The sequence below is a fragment of the Capsicum annuum genome, unplaced genomic scaffold (genome assembly GCF_002878395.1).
Source record: "Capsicum annuum cultivar UCD-10X-F1 unplaced genomic scaffold, UCD10Xv1.1 ctg999, whole genome shotgun sequence".
In the NCBI taxonomy this organism is placed as follows: Eukaryota; Viridiplantae; Streptophyta; class Magnoliopsida; order Solanales; family Solanaceae; genus Capsicum; species Capsicum annuum.
In genome coordinates this window covers 2,629,763-2,654,990 of record NW_025896087.1, presented here as the reverse complement: position 1 = coordinate 2,654,990, position 25,228 = coordinate 2,629,763, and the positions used below count along the sequence as shown (strand labels likewise).

The following is a 25,228-nucleotide window of genomic DNA, read 5'->3' as shown; positions in this document are numbered from 1 at the left end:
ATATAGTATTCCCTTCGTTTTACTAGTTTCACTTTATGTGGCACCATTTAATTTGACACAAAATTTAAGAAAGAAATGAATACTTTTGAAATGTATTGTCCAAAACAACTGTCAAGATATTTATGTGGTTGTAAATCAACTCATAAAGTTAAATTCTTTTTAAACATAGAAACGTAATATCCTTTTTAATACAGACTAAAAGAAAAGTATCCCAAATAAATTGAGACGGAGTAAGTATATATTAGCATGGACTGAGACACCTATATTAAAAGATGATCAGGTGCATATCCTTCGTCGGAAAATCATATTGTGAATATAACCTAAATCTTTACTATTATAAGTGTGTATTTAATTTTTTAGACGCAACTAAAATTTTTTTTACATATTTTTTGTTAAATTTTCGACTCCTATATTAGTGTAAGAGTTAATATATAAAAATGATCCTAAACTTGACACCAAATTATAACTGTGACCTTAAACTTTGACAGTGCACAAATATGACCTTTTACTATTCAAAACTGCACAAATATGACCTCCAATCCTACGTGGCAAAACGCGTGTTCAACACGCAAAACTGGGCGCTTCCAACTTAAAATCTAAGGGCATAATACATAAATATGACCTTAAACTTTGACAGTGCACAAATATGACCTTTAACTATTCAAAACTGCATAAATATGACTCTTCACTATTATTTTTTCATTATTTTCTCGACTCAACGATGAAAATGACATATAATTTCTTTTGTCATTGTGGAAAAAGAACAATATTGAAAATTTATTAATTAGGCGGATCAGCCTTATATGAAAAATTCGAGCGGGTATTTATATATATTATAAAGCAAGGAACGAATTTAAGCTATATAATATATCTAAATATTATTTATTTAAATATTAAATTAAAGATGAAACTATACTAATAATACAAAAATTATAGTTTTAATAAAACGTTATTAAATTAATGTTATTAAGGATAGTAGTAGTAGTATATTAAACTAACGTTATCAAATTAACGTAATTAAAATGTTATTAAATTAACGAGGGGTGGACCTACGTGGTTGCCATGGGGTTCACCCGAACCCCCTCGATAAAAATAATTACGTTGTATACATATAAGATAGAAAATGTATATTTATGTACATATATTAATGTTGAATCACATGAAACAAGACACTTAGATAGCCCGGTGATGTTATTTGCTCTTTTTGGGCGCTTCCTTCAGCCTACTGTGCAGGTTCGATCCCTGCTAGTGGCTGTTTTTTTTAATTAAAAAAAATTTAGGTGTTGCTGCTATAGAAATAAATAAAATAATAATAATAATAATAGTTTTTTTAAATTAAAAATAAATAGATACTGCTATAATAGAAATAAAATAATAATAATAATAATAATAAAAAAAAAATGACGTCGTTTTAATACAAAAAGCAAAATTTTGACAGTGTATAAATATGACCTTTAACTATTTAAAACTATACAAATATGATCTCTCCAAGTCAGTCTTTTTAACGATGTGGCACCGTATGATTGAATTACCTTTCCACGTAAGCGCGAGTGAGACTCATGCATGAGGTTGTAAAATTGAAGGTTGTATTTATTCAGGTTTTGAATAGTTAAAGATCCTATTTGTTTACTATCAAAATTTAAGATTAAAGTTATAATTTGATATCAAATTTAAGATTATTTTTATATATTAACCCTTAGTGTAATCTTCCATAGGAACTCATCCATCATCTACGGGCTCCACCTGCTCCTAGCGTATTTGATATCATCTACGTGGCATTTCTTCTAAATAAATACTCCTATATCTTCCTATCTTTGGATAAGACTGAACTGCATCACGGTACAAAGTACCATTGACTTTGCCCAAAGAAAAAAGTAGCTACTATTGACATTGTTGTTGACTTGGGAGGTGTCGTCCTACTTTTTCTATTTCTACTACATATGCATAGCCTGTGTCAGCACAGTCTAATATTATAAATATCTTTTAGCATTAATATTTGATATTGATAAAATATAAATATAAATGTATATTGATTTAAAATGATAATTTTTTAAATAATAGTTACTTGATAGAACTCGCTAAGAAGTGAAATTTTATAAGTTAGTTTTTTCCCACGTGATAAGAAAGTATGATGTGTCGTGTAGTCGAGTTATTTTAATTGTTTGATGATAAGATTAAGACGTGCTACAAAATATTAAAAAAATATAGAACTAATATTTATAGGATTATTTCATACAAAAATTGGAACAAAATATATTTCAATTAACAATAAAGTCTTGGATCGTCTTATCAAAGATGATTATGGTTGAAGCAACTGCAACAAATATGTCAAAAACACATATTTTTTTTTGTTTTAATTAAATACTATTAATTCTCTAATACACAAATGACTTATAGTAATTAATTAGAGGTAATATAGTAAAATTACGGTGCAGCTTTTGAAACAGTCAAGTCGAAATCAATATTTTAATTAAATATTATGAATTTTTTAATACATAAATGACTAATAAAAAAACATTATTAATTATAATATATAAGTGACATATAATAATTAATTAGGGGTAATATAGTAAATCATGAAGCAATTAGAGGTAATATAGTAAAATGACTTATAATAATTAATTAGGGGTAATATAATAAAAAAATATTATTAATTCTAATATATTAATGACTTATAATAATTAATTAGGGGTAATATAGTAATTCACGAAGAAATTAGGGGTAATATAGTAATTGATGAAGCGTTGGTCGAAACCATAGGCAGACATGTCATCTATTTTTTTCAATTAAATATTATTAATTTTTTAATATATAAATGATTTATAATAATTAATTAGGGATGATATAGTAAAATCACGATTAAAGCATCTAAAACAAACTTCATAAATATCTATTTTTTAAATTAAATATTATGAATTCTAATATATAAATGACTTATAATAATTAATTAGGGATAATATAATAAAAAAAATAGTATTAATTCTAATATATAAATGACTTATAATAATTAATTAGGAGTAATATAGTAAATCATGGAGCAATCAGAGATAATATAGTAAATGGCGAAGCAGCTGGTTTTTAGTTAAATATTATTAATTTTTAATACATAAATGACTTATAATAATTAATTAGGAATGATATAGTAAAATCATGGTTAAAGCAGCTGAAACAAATGTCATAAATACCTATTTTTAATTAAATATTATTAATTCTAATATATAAATGACTCTAATATTTAATTAATTCTAATATATAAATGACTTATAATAGTTAATTAGGGATAATATAATAAATCACTGAACAATTAGGGTTAATATAAGCAGACATGTCATCTACTTTTTTAATTAAATATTATTAATTTCTTAATATAATTAATTAGGGATGATACAGTAAAATCACAGTTAAAGCAACTGAAACAAACGTCATAAATATCTACTTTTTTAATTAAATATTATTAATTCTAATATATAAATGACTTATAATAATTAATTAGGTGTAATATAATAAAAAAATATTATTAATTCTAATATATAAATGACTTATAATAATTAATTAGGGGTAATATAGTAAATTACGGAGCAATTAAGGATAAAATGATAAATAATAAAAAGCTGGTCGAAACCAGCTCTTCTATAATTTACTGAACAGTTAGGGTTAATATAGGCAGACATGTCATCTATTTTTTTAATTAAATATTATTAATTTTTTAATACATAAATGACTTATAATGATTAATTAGGGATGATATAGTAAAATCACGATTAGTGCAATTGAAACAAACATCATAAATATCTACTTTTTAAATTAAATATTATTAATTCTAATATATAAATGACTTATAATAATTTATTAGGTGTAATATAATAAAAAAAATATTATTAATTCTAATATATAAATAATTTATAATAATTAATTAGGGGTAATATAGTAAATCATAGAGCAATTAAGGATAAAATGATAAACAATAAAGAGCTGGTCGAAACCAGCTCTTCTGTAATAAAGAAAAGTATGCGTTAAAAAATACTCCTTCCATTTCGAAATAAGTGAATTATTGGGGTATTTATTAGTGTTTCAAAATAAGTGAATCATTGATTTTTTTTTTTTCAAATTTACCCTTATGATTTGACAACCAATTAACTTTTGAAAAGATATTACAAGGTTAGTTTTTTTTTCTTTTGGGGTAAAAATGGAAAGTTGTGTTAAATTTATGTCTTTAATGCTTTTTTCTTAATCTGTGTGTCAAAATTCAACAATTCATTTATTATAAAACGGAGGGAGTAGTTTTTATTTTGAAAATAAAAATTAATATTTAAAAATTAGAGTTTTGTTTGACCATAAAATAAATTAGAGTTGTTTTTTGATTTTTATGGATAGTTTAAAGTGGAAAAAGTGAACTCCAATTTATGTTATTTTTGAAATTTTTAAAAATTCTTAAAACAACAACAACAACATACCCGGTATATTCCCACATAGTAGGGTATGGGGAGGGTAGAGTGTACGAAAATCATACTACTACCTCAGGTGAAGTAGAGAGACTATTTTCGATAGAACCCCGGCTTAGGATCGATAACAGTATTACAAACACAAAAGATAAGTGTATATAAACTAGTACGATACGCAAAATAAACTAACAGTGTAACAAACAAAAAAAATACGTGCATATAAACTAGTACGGTATACAAAAATAGCCACACGATAATACAACAGCCTCAACACCCCAAACAAAAAACTCCAGACACAAAAGAACGCTCCCATACTATTATCGACGCACTCCCACCCCTTAACACTCTACCTTAATCAGCGTCCTTCGCACCTTCCTATCGAGGGTCATGTCCTCCGTAAGCTGTAACTGCTCCATCATGCCTAATCACCTCCCTCCAATATTTCTTTGGTCTACCTCTACCCCGCCTAAAACCATCTATAGCCAGTGTCTCACACCTCCGCACTGGAGCATCAGAGCTTCTCCTCATCACTTGCCTGAACCAACGTGACCTCACTTATCGCATCTTATCCTTCACAGAGGCTACTCCCACCTTCTCCCGAATAATCCCATTCCTCCCCCTATCTTTCCTGGTGTATCCACACATCGATCTCAACATTCTCATCTCCGCCACCATCAACTTTTGGATGTGGGAGTTCTTAACTGGCCATACAACATAGCCGGCCGGACTATCACTCTATAGAACTTACCTTTAAGCTTTAGGGGAACCTTCTTATCACATAGAACTCTCGAAGTGAGCCTCCATTTCAACCATCCTGCCCCAATACGATGCGTTACATCCTTGTCAATCTCACCATTGCCCTGAATCACAGACCCAAAATACTTAAAAGAAAGGGTAAAAAAATAAAATAGAATTTTTTAGAATTTTATGTTCAAACATATTTTTTAAATTTAACTCCAAAAGAATGTAAAATCTTTTTATGGTCAAACGAACCCTAAAAGTTTCTTCTTTTTCTTTTTCCCTTTTTGATCTATTATGTTCTTCACCAACAACAAACTCAGTGTATTCCCACAGAGTGGGATTTGGAGAGGGTAAAATGTACGCAGTCTATACTACTACCTCCAAAGAAGTAGAGAGGTTATTTTCGATAGACCCCCGGCTCAAGATAATGAACAGTAAACAAAGTCGTAATGAAACATGAAACAGGGTGGATGGAATAACTGAAATAAGAAATAAGACACCCACATAGTAATACCATACACTCACCAACCAAAGACACCAACCACACTCAAACTCTCCTAACTAGCATCTCCTACCTATGGACACAGTCCTAAGATTGCTTGCCCGGCTACACCAAAGCTCTCCTAACAACTTGCTATGACTCACCCATATACACTAGCCTTCTAACCTAATCCGCGACCTCCATACTTTCCTATCTAGGGTCATATCCTCAGTAAGCTGTAAATGCTCCATGTCACGTCTAATCACCTCCCTTCAGTATTTCTTCAGCCTACCTTTACCCCCCATGAAACCATCCAAAGCTAGCCTCTCTCACCTAAGAATTGGGACATTTGTGCCCTTCCTCATCACATACCCAAACCATCTTAACGTCACTTTCCGTATCTTGTCCTCTATCGAAGTCACTCCCACTTTCTCTCGGGTAGTCTCATTCGTAACTCTATCCCCTCTAGTAAGACCACACATCCAACACAATATTCTTATTTTTGCCACCTTCACTTTTTGAATGTGGGAGTTCTTCATTGGCCAATGCTCCACTCCATACAGTATGGCCGGACGGACTGTCACTCTGTAAAATTTGTCTTTAAGCTTAGGGGACACCTTCTTATCACACAACACTCCCGAGATGAGCCTCTACTTTATCCAACCTGCCCCAATACGGTTAGCTACATCATTGTCAATCTGTTCATTCCCCTGAATTATAGACCCAAGATACTTAAAACTATCCCTCTTACAAACAACCTGGGAATCCAGCCTCGTTACCACTTCGTTCTCTTTCTTTAAGTCATTAAACTTGCATTCCATATACCCCGTCTTGGTCCTACTCAACCTGAATCCTTGAGATTCAAGGCTTTGTCTCCAAACCTCCAATTTATCATTCACACCTTCCCGCGTCTCATCAATCAGAACTACGTCATCCACAAATAATATACACTAAGTCACCTCTCACTGGATACCCCGCGTCAATATATCCATCACCAACGCAAATAAGAACGGACTAAGAGTTGATCCCTGATGCAATCCTATAAAGATAGAAAAATGCTCTAAGTCTCCTCCCGCCGTCCTCACCTGAGTCTTCGTTCCATCATACATGTTCTTAATAGATCTGATGTACGCTACCGGGACCCCTCTCACATCCAAGCATCTCCAAAGACTTTGTCATACGCATTCTCCAGGTCTATAAACACCATGTGTAAGTCCCTCTTTCTTTCCCTATACTGCTTCACCAGGTGAATTTCCTCTGTAGTTTAATGATCGGGCATAAATCCAAACCGATTCTCCGAAATAGACCCGATCCTCCTCAACCTCCGCTCGATCATCCTCTCCCAAATCTTCATAGTATGACTCAACAACTTAATACCCCGGTAGTAGTTGAAACTCTGAATGTCACCTTTATTCTTATATAAAGAAATCATCGTACTCCATCTTCAAGCCTCAGACATTTTTGTTGTTTTGAAAATGTCATTAAACAAATCAGTCAGCCACCTTAAACCTGCCCTGCCGGTATACTTTAAAAAATCCACCAGGATCTCGTCAGGCCCCGTCGCCCTACCTCTCCACATCCTGCGAATAGCCTCTCTGACCTCTTCAACCATAAAACGTATACAGTAACTGAAATCACGACACTTCCCTGAGTGCTGCAGCCCTCTAACTCAATGTACCTGTCCCTCTCATCGTTCAAGAATCTGTGAAAATACGTTTATCATCTTCTCTTAATGTGAACATCCTCCACTAGTACTCTACCATCTTCCCTTAATGCACTTCACTTGATCGAGGTCACGACTCTTCCGTCTCTAGCCTTAGCAAACCTATACAACCTCTTTTCCTCGTCTCTCTCCTCTACAAGCTCTCAAACGCTGCTGTCTTAGCAGTCGTAACTGCTAACTTAACCTTCTTCATAGCTAATTTGTATTCCTCCTATTCACCTGTTTCTCCTCTTCATCTTTACTCTCAGTTAACTTCACATACGCCCCCTTCTTAATCTCCACTTTCTTCTTAACTTCTTCATTCCACCACCAGTCCCTCCGATGTTGTCCTGTCCAACTCCTCGAAACACCCAACATCTCTCTAACAGTCTCCTTGATGCAACTGGCAGCCCTATCCCACATACCATCCACATCCTCCTACACTCCCACACCCCAATTCCCGTCACCTTCTCCCCTATCTCCAGTGCACTAACTGGCGTCAAGTCACCCCACTTAATTCTGGGTCGACCCTCCCCGGCCCTCATTTTCTTACCCTTCTAGATCACAATTTTATGTTCTTATGATTGGTAATAGATCTACAATTTTATTTTATGTCTCATATAACTGATACATCCTACTAATTATGTGGAGCTTATTTTTGTCTCATAAATTGGAAAATAAAGAGAAAGAGCTTTTATTTTAAAATTCACTCCTCACAAAAAAAAAAATCTCGTGAATAATTAACTTCTCAGTGTATCAGATGAACTTGAAAATAATAAATTGATATTTAAAAATAAAAATCAACAGCTATTTACCCACGTGATTATCAACTATTATAAACCTGTTTTTTCCGTACTGATTTTTATAACCAAGACTGTTTTCTTTTCTTTTGTTTATAACGATGACAAACTGGTCAGCTTATACGTAAGGTAACTATTTCCTCGGGTACGTACTATTTCCTAGTGACATATGGTACACACAACTCTATCCTTCAGCAAATAAACAAAATCTCTCTCTTTTCTCATCAAATAAATACTTTTTCTTTTTAAAATAATTGTCATGTTTTTTTTTTAGAATTAATTTAATTAATTTTCAGAGTTAAATTAGATTAAATTAATTTAATTTTTAAAATTTAAACTATCTATATATTCAAAAATCTATACAGATTAATAAAAATATATAACTTAAAATACTGATGAAAGTTCATATCATTTGACTTTCAAAGAAAAAATGGTGACAATATTTTGAAACGGTGAGAGTATCATGCATACACTTGACTTGGTATTTGTTGTCCGGTATATATGCGTGTTAAAAGAGTGTAAGAGTGATTAATCTATAATTTATATCTATATCTATATGTATATCTATATTTATACCTATAATATATTAAAAGTGTGAAAGACCTTAAAAATATTGTTTGAACTTTTTATCTTTCATTAAAAGTTCTTACTTTAGACAAAATCGTCTTTTAACTTTTTTTTTTCTAATATTTAAAAGTTAAAAATTAATTAAATATATTTATGGTAAAGTTTTTTCTTATTAGAAGTCATTGAAGTTTCAATAATTTTTCCTAATTAAAGAGTTGAAAATTAATTAAATATATTTATGATAAAACTTTTTTTTATTAGAAGTCATCAAAATTAATGACAACAGATACATTTTTCACTAGAATTTTAAATCAACAAAATTTTATTTTTAAGAAGATTTGAAAAAATTAGAAATAAAATATAAAACTACTCGAATAAGAAAAATTTAAGAAATACCAGATTTTTAAAAGTTTTAAGTACATAATAAGAATGTACTCAATGATTTTATAAAAAAAATCATTTTAAATATAAAGAAATTTTTTAAATATATATATATATATATATACACACACAAAGAAAAATAATCGTAACACAAATAATGTTCAAATTGATGCGTCTCTCTTAGCATGTGACAACAAGGAAAAGAGGTACTATATGACAAACGCAAAAGTAATGATCCATCAACCACTTGAAATTTCTAGTGCTAAAACATATATGTGTATATCTTTATATTTACATTATTATATTAAAGTGTGCAAGATTTTTGAAAAGTGATTTAAACTTTTACATTTTATTAAAAATCTCCGCAATAGACAAAGTCTTTTAGTTTTAACTAATCAAACGTTACAGATGCGAGATGCGTGCGGTTAAACTAGTGTGAATAAAAGCATAGTTAAGTTATTGTAAAGTAAAATGGCCCGCGACTTTTTTTCGAACTAATTTATTTATGTGGAAGTCCATCATATATCATCGTAAGTATTTTGCCTTTCTTGCTTTCTCATGATTTTGTGTTGAACGTTTTGATCACTTAACTTTTGGTCACACTCGAAGGAGATTTTGTCATGAATAAAGTCTTCTAAAAATTACACAAATACACAACTTATATTTCTAATATTACAAAAAATTTCAACTCTCTAAATACATTACAAAAATCTCAACATATACATAGAATGCTATATATATGTCGGCTATGTTATGTATATTAATAGGGAGAGAGAGTAAAGTAATTAAAAAAGTGGGAGAGAGTGTAATTACTTTCAAAATGATTGGTATTTATGTTATTTATACTTATTATTATATTGGGAAGTCAACTATTTAGTTATAAAGCCCTAAAATATTTTATAACTAAGTTTGGACTAGCCAAAGGGGCTTATATATGATTGTAACTATCACGAGATCGAGGTAATTTGTACTCATGATTCGAAAATCTTAGTAGTTCAGTTGGTTGGCTATCTGAACTTTCACCTTATCGGTGAGGATTCGATTCTCCATATTGTGATACCTCTCCAATTTCCCCCTTCCCCAACCCCCAATTTCTTTTTTTAAAGCTGGTACTCAGGATTCACTCAAGAGGATAACAGTGTATGTGTTAGGGACATGTTAAGGAACATATCATATGCTATAAGATTTTATTAATTAAAATTTACATGTATACACTAGCTAAAATTACCTAATTACATTATATACCAATTTGCTAAAATATTTACACATATCCCAAATTATTTACATAAATCCCTTTGCTTTCAATTTTCTCTCTCGTAAACATTATACATCTCACAATTTCAATATATCTTTCGTAATTTACTCCCCTATATACTCCCACATAAATTCCTTTACTTTTAACTTTCTCTCTTTTAATTATTACGCATGTGAAACACTAGTTTTTTGCAAAAAAAAAAAAGTACAATATTTTTTAGGCATTCTTCTTCGTCCTCTGTACAACTATTTCTTAAAAATATTTATTTTTATGTGGCAAAGTTAAGATCTTTATTGGAATTTGGTGTTGATTTTTTCATATGGGGTTTATTCTGTTATTAAAATAATTGTGTTTGATCTTTAGATTTGATGTAAATATTTGAGCTTTTGCTTCAAGATTGAATTTTTATGTGTTTTTTTTGTTCTTGATTTTGTTGAATATGATTTTTGTTTTTTTCACTTCTGTTGAATTAGTCATATAGTTAGGTAAGTTAAATTAATTTGATATTTTAGATCTAGGAAAGTATGCCAAATTCTTGGATCTTCTTTTGATGATTGGTGTGTTCTTGCAGATTTGATTGAACTTCACATTTTTATTATTTTGTGTTATTTCAGTTCTGAAAATATTTAGTTAGATTTACTTGTTTACATATTTGCAGGCTCATGTAATTGGATAGATTTCAATAGATTCTGCTCTGAATATTGGAAGAAGATAGAATAATCTGTAAATTTTGTGTATTAGCTGCTTAGTCTTGCTTCATTTTTTGGTGTGATTGACTTGCTTTCAAGATGATGATATTTGAGAAAATGGGGTTATGTGGCGATCTTGATTTCTTCCCTGCTCCGCTAAAGAAAGTGGAAGTGAAATTGGAAGTGGTTGTCCCACAGAATCAGATTGAGTCCAATTTTGTGGTGGATGATGATTATAGTGATAAGGAGATTGATGTTGATGAGCCTAACTTTGATGTTCTTGATCAATTCTATTTGCTGAGCTTATATTCTATGGTAATTTGTTCTTTGACGTTTTGAAGAAGTGTTTGTCCTAAAGTTGATTCGTTTGTTGTTATTCTTGCTAAATATACGAATGTATAATGTTTTATTATACATGTCTGTCAGTGTATAATGTTCTTTGATTTGATTCCAGTTAACTTACGAATGTATAATATGTTGCCATACATTCAAATCATTGTATAATAAAAATTGTGTCAATCCAATAAACATTAGAATGTATAATATTTGATTATACATTCGTCTATGTGTATAATGAAAACTGTCGCAATGACAGAAATTGTATTTTGTTCTGCTTTTATTATTTTTAACATGTTTGTTTAATTCATTGACTCAGTTTAAAAAAAATTATGCAGCTATGTACTGATTTGTCGTAACAAAGACTGCAAGTGGGTGTTGAAGGTGTCTTCTATGAATGAATCGAAAATTGATGCTTATATGAGAAGTGGGTGTTGAAGGGATCTTATCCTTATTCATACTCCTTATACATTTATTGTGGGTGTGTAATTTGGCAACTATTATAGTAAATAGTTGTTGAAACGTAATGTGTATTACACAATTATACATTAAACTTTCATATATATATATATATATATATATATATATATAATGTATGATATACTATTATACTTTATTAACATGCATGATGTTTTACTGACAACAGTGACATTTAATCGACTACATGTATTATTTTTTGTTTAAACAACATAAGAAATGACAGACTTATATAAGATAATTCGTGATAATTTTAAGTTGCTTTTCCATTTTGTTTTATGTGTATGATTATAGATTATACTTTCGAGTAAATGTATGATACGTTCACAATGTATTTAATGTAAAAAATACATTAAAAGTATGTTAATAATGTATGATATAGTGTTATAGTTTATAAATATGTATGACATTAAATATTTTCTTTATTTTCTATTAAGTCGTGAACTCTTAACAACGTGTATGATGTTATGTAATACATATGTTTAACGTATGAGACACTTGTTCAATGTATTATTAACTTATAACATAATTTATCTACTGTTAAAAATTCAATATGTTGATATATACAGTAACACATTATTTTGTAATTTAGTTTTATATGTAATATATAATAAAATGTAAGACAAACTCAATAACTACCAAACTATATTACTAACATTACAATATAGTGTAAGTAATTGCACAATATTTCTTCAGACTTTATATATGTATAATAAGAATAAGAACATCCATAAAAAGTGAATTAACATCCAAAAAGTAACATTGTAACCATTTAACATTAACTACAAAATCAAGAATTAGTTTTTTCAATGCCGACTATTATAAAAAAAAATGCTACTCTAAAATAACAAGTGCACTTTCATCAATTGTTTGGAGAAAACTATTCCACGGCCGATGAGGATCCTCATTATCACTCGTGTACCCACTTGCAGTCTTTGTTATGACAAATCAGTACATAACTGCATAAAATTTTTAAAATTGAGTCAATGGATTAAACAAACATTTTAAAAATAATAAAACCAGAGCAAAATGCAATTTCTGTCATTGCGGCAGTTTTCATTATACACATAGACGAATGTATAGTCAAATATTATACATTCAAATGTTTACCGGATTAGCACAGTTTTCATCATACAATGATTTGAATGTATAACAACATATCATACATTTGTAAGTTAACTGAAATGGTACAGTTTCATTCCAAAATCCACAGATTATTCTATCTTCTTCCAATATTCAAAGCAGAATCTATTGAAATCTATCCAATTACATGAACCTGCAAATAGGTAAACAAGTAAATCTAACTAAACATTTTCAGAACTGAAATAACATAAAATAATAAATAAATGGAGTTCAATTAAATCTGCAAGAACACACCAATCATCAAAAGAAGCATAAATGTGCACAAATGAGAAAGAGTAAGATTTTCTTAGGCATCCTACTTTTTTTGAAGCTCAACAAAAATACTGTACAATTTATTTTTCACAAAAATTCAAGAATTTGGCATAATTTCCTAGATCTATAATATCAAAAAATATAAAGCGAAAAATTAATCAATCCACAAAATTGTTTCTTCAACTCAACGTAAACCCTCACTCCATTGTTGTTTCTTATGACAATTGGAGAAGAATTTCCTTCAACCACATATTTAACTTCTATTTTTATTCATACTTCGTGGATATCCAATTTCATGGCGATCGTAGAAACCAATTTCAAGAAAGTAATACCTTCCGAAACAATTATTGTGTCACTTTTGTATGACTTATAACTTATTTTTGACTCCCAAATTCCAGCATATCGCAGCAATATGGGGATATTCATATTGATTTAAGTAGTACTGAAAAATGTATGTAGAAGAAATTTATTGCTTTTCCTTTCCAAATCTTGAATCAAAGATTAAAAAAAAAAAAAAACTTTCAGAAAACTTTTGAAATTCAATATCAAGATACTACTTTTATACAGAAAAGAGTTAAAGTTGCCCAATTATTGCCTTCAATTAAGGAACTTTAAAATAAGTATTATTTCAATTACCTTAAATTTAGGATTAGCCGTTACATCATACATTTGACCAATGTATAATATGTGACCGAATGTATGAGTATGTTTGTAAAAAAAGGGAGAGAGAAAATAAGAAGGGATTTTGTGTAATTATTTTCATTGTGTAGGGAATTTATGTTGTTTACACTTTTATTAAAGCGATAGGGTAACTTAAAATACTCAAAACTGTCCATCAGAGAGACCTTAGTTGTTTTTTGCAACGTCATTGAGAGATTTGAAGCGGAAACCCAACCTAGGGCCATGGATTCTTTTAGATTTTGATTCAATTGGCCTCAAGACTCCATTTAGAACCCTAAACTCCTAAAGGACCAGGATTTTGAAAATCATTCTAGGTAAAGTCCAAAGCAATCATTGACTTATGATTTCTACAGCATTAGGGGACGTTTAATTAGTAGGATGTATTAAAAAAATGATTATATTTTTGAAATCTCAGAATAACCTTCAGCCGCTATAATCTCTGTCACAGCCTGCCTGTTGGATGAGTGCGCAGTGGGTAGATCTCCACCGTGTAATAGCTAGCCTGCAAATTACACAGGAATGTAAACCGCACTAGATGAACCCTGTGTGACAGGCTCAATTCAGAAAGCATTGAAGAGGGTCGAACTCTCTCATTTATGTATTAGTATTTAACATCTTATTTCATAGAGTTTTTAATGTATATATAACCTGTACGTAATAGCACATGCGCTCAATAGATATTATCTACTCTGATTTTAGATTCATCCGACTTTAGCTAGAATACGTCACTAAAATGTAAGACCTACTTAAATATATACTCAGCATTTCTTATGTATTTTTGCCTATGTGGAATTCGTATCTCAAGATATGGTGTCACATGAACTTTGCCTAAACTCAACATTTAAATTTGCTAGGCCTTCCTGATATTTGCCTAAATTCAATTAAATTTCGACTCACAATCAATAAAGCTAACACATGAGTGACTGTAATATCATAAATAACGATCCAATTTGTTAGTAATTTTATCTGCTCAAATTCTGACTCACAATCAACAATGCTAACATATGAGTGACTCTAATATCATAAATAATGATCCAATTTGTTAGTAATTTTATCTGCTCTGAATCTATAGACGTGCACAATTTTAAAATATATCACTAAAACTAGTTTTATAAGATCCGTGCTAAGCTCAGACTCAAATTCAAGTAAGTTAATATTTTATATAATAATATGATTTAATATAGAAAAAAATTATAACTCACAAAGATCATAAATTGAAAAATATTAATAGTTTTATGAACATATATTCTATAGCTATAAATAAAAATATATTTCTTCAGATATTTATTAAGTCTTAATTTTATTCATAATTTCATGTGGCAAGAATTTAAATTTGTTAATGTGATAATTTAAGCTCAGTTTTACTTTAAATTAAGGGGTAAAAAATTAAATTCATCAAAATGAACCTCGAGAATATATTAATTCTTTTTATTTAATTTATACCTAAGAATATTAATTCTCAACCAATTAAAAAGTATTTTAAAAATAATCTGATCTTAATTGATACCTCTACCTTCATTTTTAATTTTATCAATAATTTTAGCTTTCAATATTTAAAAGATTTTATTGATAATTTCAAAAGTAAGATAAAATTGTTCATGCAAAAATTTAATTCAATACATAAAAAGTAATTAGCAAATATTGAGAACAATATTCCGTTCATCATAAATAAATATAACCTTATAAAATTAGTTAAGACATTTACTGATTATTTAACAACAGGGGACTCTAAATAATTCAGTTGAGACTTTTCTCTCTATTTTTTTTTTAAAATAGTTGAACAATTAAAAATTTAAGAAAAAACTCAATAATAATTTCTCAAATCATGACACACCACATACAAAGTCTCATTTGACAAGTAAGAAAATAAAATAATTTTATCTATATCTCAATATCAACTACATATCATAATTTTATTAAATTAATAAATTAATTAAAATTAATGAAGCAGCCTTGTGAGAACTATCAAAATTTATTATTCTCTAGCATATACGTAAAACCTGCTTATTTATCGGTTAAAAAGTTGCTAAAAATCCTCCACTTGATGGAGATGCTATAGGATTTTATGACACGTGACCCTACAGCCTCCCAACTTGTGATGAAGAAGACATTAGACAGAGAGTGTATTTGGTCATCTTCCAACTTGGGTAATTATTAAACCTGTAAACATTACCAACAAATCAATTTCCCCTCTCCAACATCCATGGGACACAATTTGCATCTATCCCTTGCACCCCACAAGCTACACCTCACATCCATCCCTTTTAAGTTATGGATAACTCTTACTAAATTTAATAAAGATTAAATTTATTATTTTTTTATCTCATTCTATTTGACATTTTTTAACTTAACATAATGATAAAAAGAAAATTTTAAATTTTGTAGTTTAAAATTATCCTTAAACATTTATGTCACAATAAATTATTTCGTTAAGAATAAAATGACACTTTTAAAACTAAATTATTCTAATTATAGTAAGATGAAGTATTATTTTTGTGACGGACTGAAAAAGAAAGTGTGTCACATAATATGAGATGAAAGGAATAATATACTACTCCTTTCATCCAAATTTATATGATACAATTTTTTTAACTCGTTTAAAAAAGAATATCATCTTATTATAATTAGAAATAATTAAACTTTAATTTTTTTTTATCTCACATAAATATTCAAGAATTATCTTACCGCATGTTTCAAATTTTTTTTAAATACGGTGTCAAATCAGGGGTGCCACATAAAATGAGATGCAAAAGCTACCTTATAAGTATAATTTAAGCTGATAACTTTGTAATTAAATATTTATATGTCAAGTTAACACTACAAGAAAATGATTAAATTGTGACGGAATATTTGAGACGAAATACTTCTGTCACAATTTGTGACAGAATTTTGATGAATTTATGATGAATTATTTTTGCATAAATATAAAAAAATTAATTTTTTTATTTTCACATAAGTATTGAAAGAATAACAGATTTGTGACAGATTTAAATATAATTTTTATGACAGAAATATTTTTATCATAAATTAAAGCTGATGAGAAAAAATAATAACTTTCTGTCACAAATCCATTACTAAATTTGTGACAGATTGAGCATTCCATCACAATTTTTTTAAAAAGTAATTAATGTAATAAAAATTTAGGACAATTTATTCCATTACAACAAAAATTTAAAAAAAATTTATTTGTGACGGATATATTTCCGCCAAAAGCAGAATTTGGTTCCCTCTAAAATATTTTTTGTTTTCTCTCTCTTTTTTTATGTCGTCTTTTTCCATCAATTACACTCAAAATCCTTAATTTTTCATCTTCTTAATTTCTTCATAGGTATTCAATTTCTACCACAAAGCAGTCGCATTCACTGAGAGAATCCACATTCAATTTCTTCTGCAAGCACTTAGTTCATCTCAATTTCGATTCTTCTTCAACTTATTGAGGTAGTTTATCTCAATTTCTATATTTTTCAGCTTATTGAGGTATGGATTAGATCCTTTTTTTGCTTGTTAAGGTATGGAATAGATTGATTCCAACAGAATTGCCCTTAACTAGCGATATAGCATGAGTTTTTGTTGTTTCTTGGAACTCATGGGGTTGTTTCTGGGGTCAGAAGGCACTGATAGGGTTGTTCCTTGTCACAATTTGTTTTGTATCCATAGCTGACAGCGTTGGTCATCGCCCTATGCTTATTATGTCATCCATGCTATATTTTTTTAGTGACTTAAAAATGTTGTGGCCGCCTAATGTCTATGTCCTGCTTATAGCTAGACTTTTAGATGGGTTTGGAATCGGATTAACATATAAACTTTAGCTTCCTCTGCTCTTTATTAGTATCACTAGGTAATTTTTCATGTTAAATATCATTGGTCTTTGAGCCAATTCCATTCTTTGGGATCAAATTATTGAGTTCCTCAGCGCAAGCACTTTCTTATCATACGTCAAACTACCCGAGTCGCTTGTTTGAATAGAGTTTAATGTCATCTCAGTTGCTCTTCCGATGTTTTTAGTAGAGTTAATTGTGTAAATCCAACTCGTCCATTGAGTGGCTTGTCTTATATAAAACTATGTAGCCGCTGCCAAATGCCATGGAGTAATTGGTATTTCTCCTATAGACATATTTTCATCTGTTCACCAAAGTCGCCCTTTCGGCATTCTCTGACTCCCTGGCCATAACATTTCGTATAAGAGTTTTAATCAGCTGAACAACTTCACTTATGTGCCTTGGATCCTTAGAACGAAATGAAACTTCCTTCAAATAAATAGAACTATGATTCTTAGCAGCATTTGTATCGATAGGTGTAAAAGGGGTACCAGGGGCATTGCAAAATGATACGGATATAACAGTTGCGATTGGTATTCTGCTTGCTAGAAACAGTTTTAACAGTGTCCACATGGAAATCAACCATAGTACCATATATTGGTAAAAAAATAGCACTGATGCTCTTCTTCTTAAAGTGGAATAGAATGGGTAAAAGTGATAATTTTTTTCTTCTTTCTTTGTCTTTCTAAACAATTTATTTCACATGATTCATTTTTCATGAACTTTGTTTTGCAGTTATAGAATAATTGTCATTTTAGAATATGAGTGATACACCATCATTGATTGCTGGTTCTTCTGATACTCCCGGTTCCATAGATATCCCTCTTGAGTCTAGTAGCAGCTCATCAACAATTAGGAGGTTGGTCATATCAGTTGTCGGAAAAAAGTAAGAGAAGATATTTTTACAAAAGTTATTCAACTTTTTTAAAAAATAAATTTCATAAAATGTATAGTTTACTATTTATAATTATATTTCAGGTTTGTCCCTAATGGTCATTCTATCTCAAAGACCATCACAGAAAATTTTAAGGAACGACAAGATGCTACTGGATACACATAGAGGAGTGTTACTGAATTCATTCGTAAATTCTATTGGCATGAATTCATGATAAATATTACTTTATATTAAAAATTTATAATGTTATTGTTGTGTTTATGTCTCTAACTATTTTTTTTTCTAGAAATCATATCAGTGGAATTCTACAGAGAATTCCATAATCGAACGTACTTGGAAGAAGGTGGCCTCCAACTTATATACCAAAGTAACGTATCATTGGAGAAGAGAAATAAACAAATCAAATTTTGTGTCGGATGATGATTGGCAAAGCTGGAAGACATATTGAGCTTCTGATGAATTTAAGAACAAACCTCATATTGCAACTTAAAATCGATGTAGTGAAACTAGTGGTCCGGGCATTGGTCCAAGCAAGCATATCAGCGGTTCCAGGTCAACAGTAGAGCATATCATAAAATTGATAAATTTCGTACTTTAATAGATTAATTCTTTGACTTTATCTCCGATTTTAATGTTGAACTTTTTTTCAGGCAACCGAAATGGGCCATGAACCAAATTCATGGGAGATATTTAAGAAGTTACACCAAAAAAAGGATGGAAGTTTTGTTGATGCCAAGTCGAAGAACATTAATGTAAGTTTGCTAATAAGCTTCTCATTCTTTAGATCTTGAAAGCATGAGATCAATATAGATCTTGCAAGTCGAGTGACTTTTTATTTGTATCTTGAAGTAGTGAAGCCTTGTGGGGCCAATTTTGATTCACTACACTTGTTGCAATCTTGTACTCTTAAAAATCTGGTTTTTGTTGAAATCTTGAAGTCTAGTGAAGTTGGGTGTAGCCTATTTCGATTCACTAGTATTGTCGTTGACATCTTGTTGTTCTTGTTGTGGTTTGCTTCTTGTGTTTGAACTTGATCTTGTATTAATATTTATGTATGCCTTCCATGAACAGAGAGGTGCCTCAGCTAGGTAAGGCTCTGAAACACCACGTTTATGTCGCTACTTTGTTAGGAGCATATTCCCGGATTTACAATCATTATGTTGTCATTTGTTTTATGATTTCCGCCAGGCTTTTGTTGGTTTTAAGTGCATCTACTATCCTTTACAGTCATTCTAGTGCAAAATATTAGTTTTACTGCACTTAGATTGCTCTTGTCGCTGATGGTTGTGCTACAACTGTAATCACCAATATTGTTCTTTGAGCTTTGTGAAATGTCCCCTTGCTCTCTAGATTTTGATGCCTTGTTGGGTTTCAAGACAGGGGTAACCCTGTCATCATGGCTATTATTTGCAAAGCCTGGTTTAGTAGCATGACAGCGATTGCTATTTTCACTTGATTCAGTGGTTGTACATCCAGAACCTTGAATCGTAGTTCCCTTACCAGACTCGTTTCTTACATTCTTGAGAGCACACTGACATTACTGATAGATAAATTGTTCAGAGGTCAGATTAGAAGTGTCGGATGTCACTGTTGCTTTCGATTTTGCTTTCTTCTTGACAAGGGTCTTGTTCTTGACTGTTGGCTTTGCAGTATGAGTGGTGCTTTTGTTTGATTTACTCTCTTTGTTGCTTCTCGTGGCACTAGATGAAGAGACATTTTGCAATATGATTTTCCATCTCAGCTTAGGATTCTTGGCGGTAATAGGTTACATTATTGAAAATTGCTGAAGTGCTTTCATCTTGTCCTAGTCTTTCTGCGTGAGTGAAACCAGATTCACTTGTATCTGCAAATATAAAAGAGTTTGTAATTCTTTTAACTTGGGCTCTATTTTACTGAGGAAGAACATTTTTCTTAGGATTTCTTCTGGTAGCAAAATGTTTTTTCTCTTTGCTGCTTGATAAAAAGTATAAGGTTTGCTGAGTTAGCTCTAGAGGGAAAAAGCCAAGAGAGAGACATCTTTACATGCAGCCTTTATGATGTGAAAGTATAAAACTACCACCATCTAGCATTGTGCACTAGCGCGATAAGATTGCAAAAAATAACAGGAAAAACTTGTCCAACACTTGTATCTTCATGCAAACAAATTGATACAAGATCTATTGTTAATTATCGAAGAAACAATATCTATTGATGCTCATTTGTTTTTTAGTTTTACAGTCTAAACAAAATCAAGATTTGATAACGCCACACATAATCACTAAGCATTTTATAACTTTTCTATCATTAAAATACTAGTAATGCTTGAATGCAGGGGATATTGTTTCCTCTCCTAGCTTCTATTTTAGTCCTTTTAGCTGCAATTTAAGAACAACCCCAAATTAACGTCAGCTAAAGAATACTGGTACATACGACCTTACACTATTAAAAGGACATCCATCCTCTCAGGATTCGGGGAAGGGCCGCAAGCTGATAGAGTGTTATGTAGACAGTTTACCTTGACACAAGTATCAATAACTGATTCCACTATTAGATTAATATGGAAAAGTGATCAGGACTCAGGTCTTAGAAAATTTACCTCTGTAGGCAAGTAAAATACAACTCACCTATTAGCAGAGGTATAAGCGAAATCATTCCATTTCTGACCATCCCCGATATAATTCTCCTATCAGCTATACCTGTGTAACGTCCCCTCCCTTTGGGATCAAATGTAATACTTTTTGGGCCTTAAATCTCATTCAAGAACTTGATTTTCGATTTCTGTAGCAAATTCTGGGTATCTTTTTCCACTGAAATTTCAGACCAGGCAGGCACATCAACTCTGGTCAATTTTTATACTGTTGGCTGAGTATTCTAAAAATACAAATAATGCGGTGCCACTGATAGTTAGTGTACCTTTATTGAACTGAGTGTTTTTCTCATTCTGGTCAATTTTGTGACATAGTGTTAGAACAGTAAGGAGTCCAAGTCTGACAGCTGGTTTTCTAAATTTGCAAGAATATTTAGTGTTGTGTGATGTAGTTTAATATTGCACCTGCAATGGGTTGATTGTTTTCTTAATCATCTGGTGTTTTCAGCTTTCTCCTTTTTCTGTTTTTTTTTTTCATTATGCACAACCGTCCTTGCTGACCAATTATAATTTTTATGGATTAGTTTGTGTATAAGTGGATTTTAATATATGAACTATTTGGATCAGAATGTAGCACTATTGATGGCTATTAATGTGATATAAATGAACTGAATGCACTTCCAAGTGTGAAGAATCATGTTGCGTCATGCTAGAAAGAAGTGCGAAGTCTAACGCTGGGCTTCCAACAATTGTAAGAGAAATTTAATGTGTTATGTAGTTCCCATATTGCACCTACAAAGAGCTGACATGCAAAAGTGATTTATCTTCTTGTTTTAGCTAGTGGTATTATATAGGCTGGTTGTTTTCATACTGTTTTTGTTGGTTGATTATTTATATTTTTTAGGATAAAATAGAGGTTGTCATATATACTGCTCTTTCGGGATTAACAGATGATTCATCAGAAGATTAAGAACACGATATAAATCGCATATACTTTGGTATTGTGAGTGGAACAAAAAAATAATGTGTGTATGAATTGGCCTCTCAAACTTCAACCTTGTATAAAGATATGACATGCAATTTTCCTGCTGTAGTGTTCGATCATGTTGCCGAAGAGCGCATCAAAATACTTGAGAAAAAGGTGTCATATATGAGAGAAAATCAAGAGAGAGTTTTTCAAGAGCGTGTAGAGTTGGAGGTGCAACAACGAGTAGAGCAAGAGGTTTTCCGTTTGAGGCAACAAACTGATGATCGATTCAAATCTATGGAGGAGCAATGGTCTCGCATGATGAGCGATATGCCATTATTTTCTCGCTCATTTAGTAATCCTACTCTCCCTAATAGGGACTCATCTAATGCTTAAGTCTTTAATATTTTGGACTTTAGTTGCTTCAAGTGTCGACTTGAACATTGTCACACTTTTTTGGATAGTTATATGCTTTAAATTTTAAACATTGGTAGACTTTTGCTTATTGAAGTTGTGATTTTGCATGTTTTAATTAACTTCAGACTTTTTTTAATTATAAATCTTGTATTATATTTTTTATATATATAGTGTGAGAGAGAGAGCTTAGTATTTCGTTATTATTATTTATTAAATTAAAAATTCAAATAAACTTTATGACAGATTTAGTTTGTCACAATCTATCCTAAATTTGTTACTAATATAGACAAGAGAGTCATATTGTGACTGAATTAGTCTGTCACAAATTATTTATAACGAAATATATTGTCACAATTGTGGTGACTAGGTTTGAAAATTTACTACGAAAATTATTCTGTCACTATTTTATGACGGATTATTTTGTCACAAATTTGTTATAAATTTGTGACGGAATTTAAGTCAAATTTAAGAATTTATATTGTGACGGACGATCTGTCTCAGTTCCGTCACAATAATTTTGTGATGAAAATTAAATCCGTCACAATAATTTTATGACCAAAGGTTCTGAGACGCATATTTTTCCGTCACAAATTCATCACAATCAATAATTTGTGACAGATTTGTGACTAAAATCTCTGTCACAATTTAGCCATTTTCTTGTATTGTAATATTTAATAATTACAAGGTTTACTGTTAAATATGTTTAGATATTTTGCATATATTTTTAATAGATAGTAGTAATTTAAGTAAAGCTATTAGGTTCATGTAAATTCCGTAAGTATGGCTCATGTAGATTCACATGTGAGCGTTAAGAGTTCATTAAACAAGAAAGTGTTCTTAAAGCTTGAAAACAAAATCTCAGAGCAACCCTATTTTTTAAAAAAATTTCATATTAAATAACAGCACTAAATTAATGAATGACAGGATATGCAACACACATTGGATAACTCTTTCTACGTTAACACAAACAACGAGCTAACTTTATCTTTTTCCAGCTAATCACAAACTCACTATCACAAATAAAAAAAAAGTGTCCAAACCGTATCCCCAATGCCATACCCCCAGCCCCTCCCTTTCCCCCTCTTGCACAAATATATACATGTGTGTCAATATTTATATATATAATGATACTACTACACATATATAGAGACTCACATTAAAACCTTTACAACAAAACTTACAAATATTTTCCTTATCCAGAAACCCCCTCATAAACATAAACACAAAAAACTTTCCAAACTTCACCAAGGAAAAACCAAATAATAATGCAAATGATGACGACACAAGACGAAGGATTAACGTTAGAACTCATAAGACGACATCTCCTCGAAGATTTCACAAATACAGAATCATTCATCAACAGTCTCAATTCCTGCTTTTCCGATCATATGTCTCCTGTTTTCATTACTTCGATAGTAAAAACTGAGCCATCTACTTCCACATCACTATCAGATTCTCCCAATTCCTCATACCTAAACGAACCCAACTCTCCAATTTCCCGTTACTTCAATCTCCACTCCGATTTCCCCGAATTCAAAATCGATTCAGACATCATCCTCAGCCCAACATACAGCTCTGCCGTTTCCAGCAGTACTAAGGAAAACAAAAATAACGAACTCAAGACCGCATTCAAAACAGATTCAGACAACATCCTCAGTCCAACATACAACAGCTCTGCCGTTTCCAGCAGTACTAACAAAAACAAAAATAACGAACACAAGAACGCATTCCAAACCGATGCAGACAACATCCTCAATCCAACACACGACAACAACTGTGCTATTTCAAGCAGCATTAAGGAAAACAAAAGTACCGAAACTAAGAAGAATTACAGAGGAGTGAGGAGAAGGCCATGGGGGAAATACGCGGCAGAGATAAGAGATCCAAGTAGAAAAGGATCAAGGATATGGTTAGGTACATTTGATACGGATGTGGATGCTGCAAGAGCTTATGATTGTGCAGCCTTTAAGATGAGAGGAAGAAAAGCTGTACTTAATTTCCCGTTGGATGCCGGAAAATCCGGTGCTCCGGCAAATATTGGCCGGAGAAGGAGAAGAGATAGCAAGATGGAGCTGATGGAGGTGCTGAATTTTTAACGTTATTTAAGGTGTTTTTACTTTCAGGAGAAACAAAATGTGTGATGTTAATTACTTAATTACTTAATTGGGAGGTATTAGAGAAAATAATATTGATATTAGCTTGGATATTTATTCCATTTTAGTAGTATTTCATATTTTAATTGTACATTATATTTAGAACTATTCTTATATCCAGTAAATTATGACATTATTAATACCAAGTAATATTTCTATTTTGATACACCTTATTTTAATTGTGCAGCATTTAAGATGAGAGGAAAGTAAGTTGTACTTAATTTTTTGTTGGATGCCGAAATATCTAGTGCTCCGACGAATATTGGCTGGAAAAGGAGAAGAGATAACAAGATGAATTTGATGGAGATACTGAAATTTTTAAAGTTGTTTAAGGTATCTTGTCTTGGGAGAAACAAAATGGGTGAAGTTTGTTGATTACTTAATCCTTTTACAAATTATTTGACGGGAGGTATTAGAGAAAATAATATTGATACGGGCGATATTAGAGAAAAATATTAATACTAT

At 30.9% G+C, this 25,228-nt stretch overlaps 1 protein-coding gene across 1 annotated transcript; it reads left to right on the top strand.

Annotated features, from left to right (window-relative positions):
* Nucleotides 1–23,612: 23,612 nt before the first annotated feature.
* LOC124895848 (ethylene-responsive transcription factor 5-like) lies at nucleotides 23,613–24,814 on the top strand. Its single transcript, XM_047406253.1, has one exon. It carries the CDS (start codon nucleotides 23,876–23,878, stop codon nucleotides 24,704–24,706), a length of 831 nt encoding a protein of 276 aa, XP_047262209.1. The 5' UTR covers nucleotides 23,613–23,875; the 3' UTR covers nucleotides 24,707–24,814.
* Nucleotides 24,815–25,228: the final 414 nt, after the last annotated feature.

Coding starts and splice junctions, on each gene's coding strand:
- LOC124895848 (XM_047406253.1), top strand. CDS start 23,876: ATGCAAATGATGACGACACAAGACGAAGGATTAACGTTAGAACTCATA.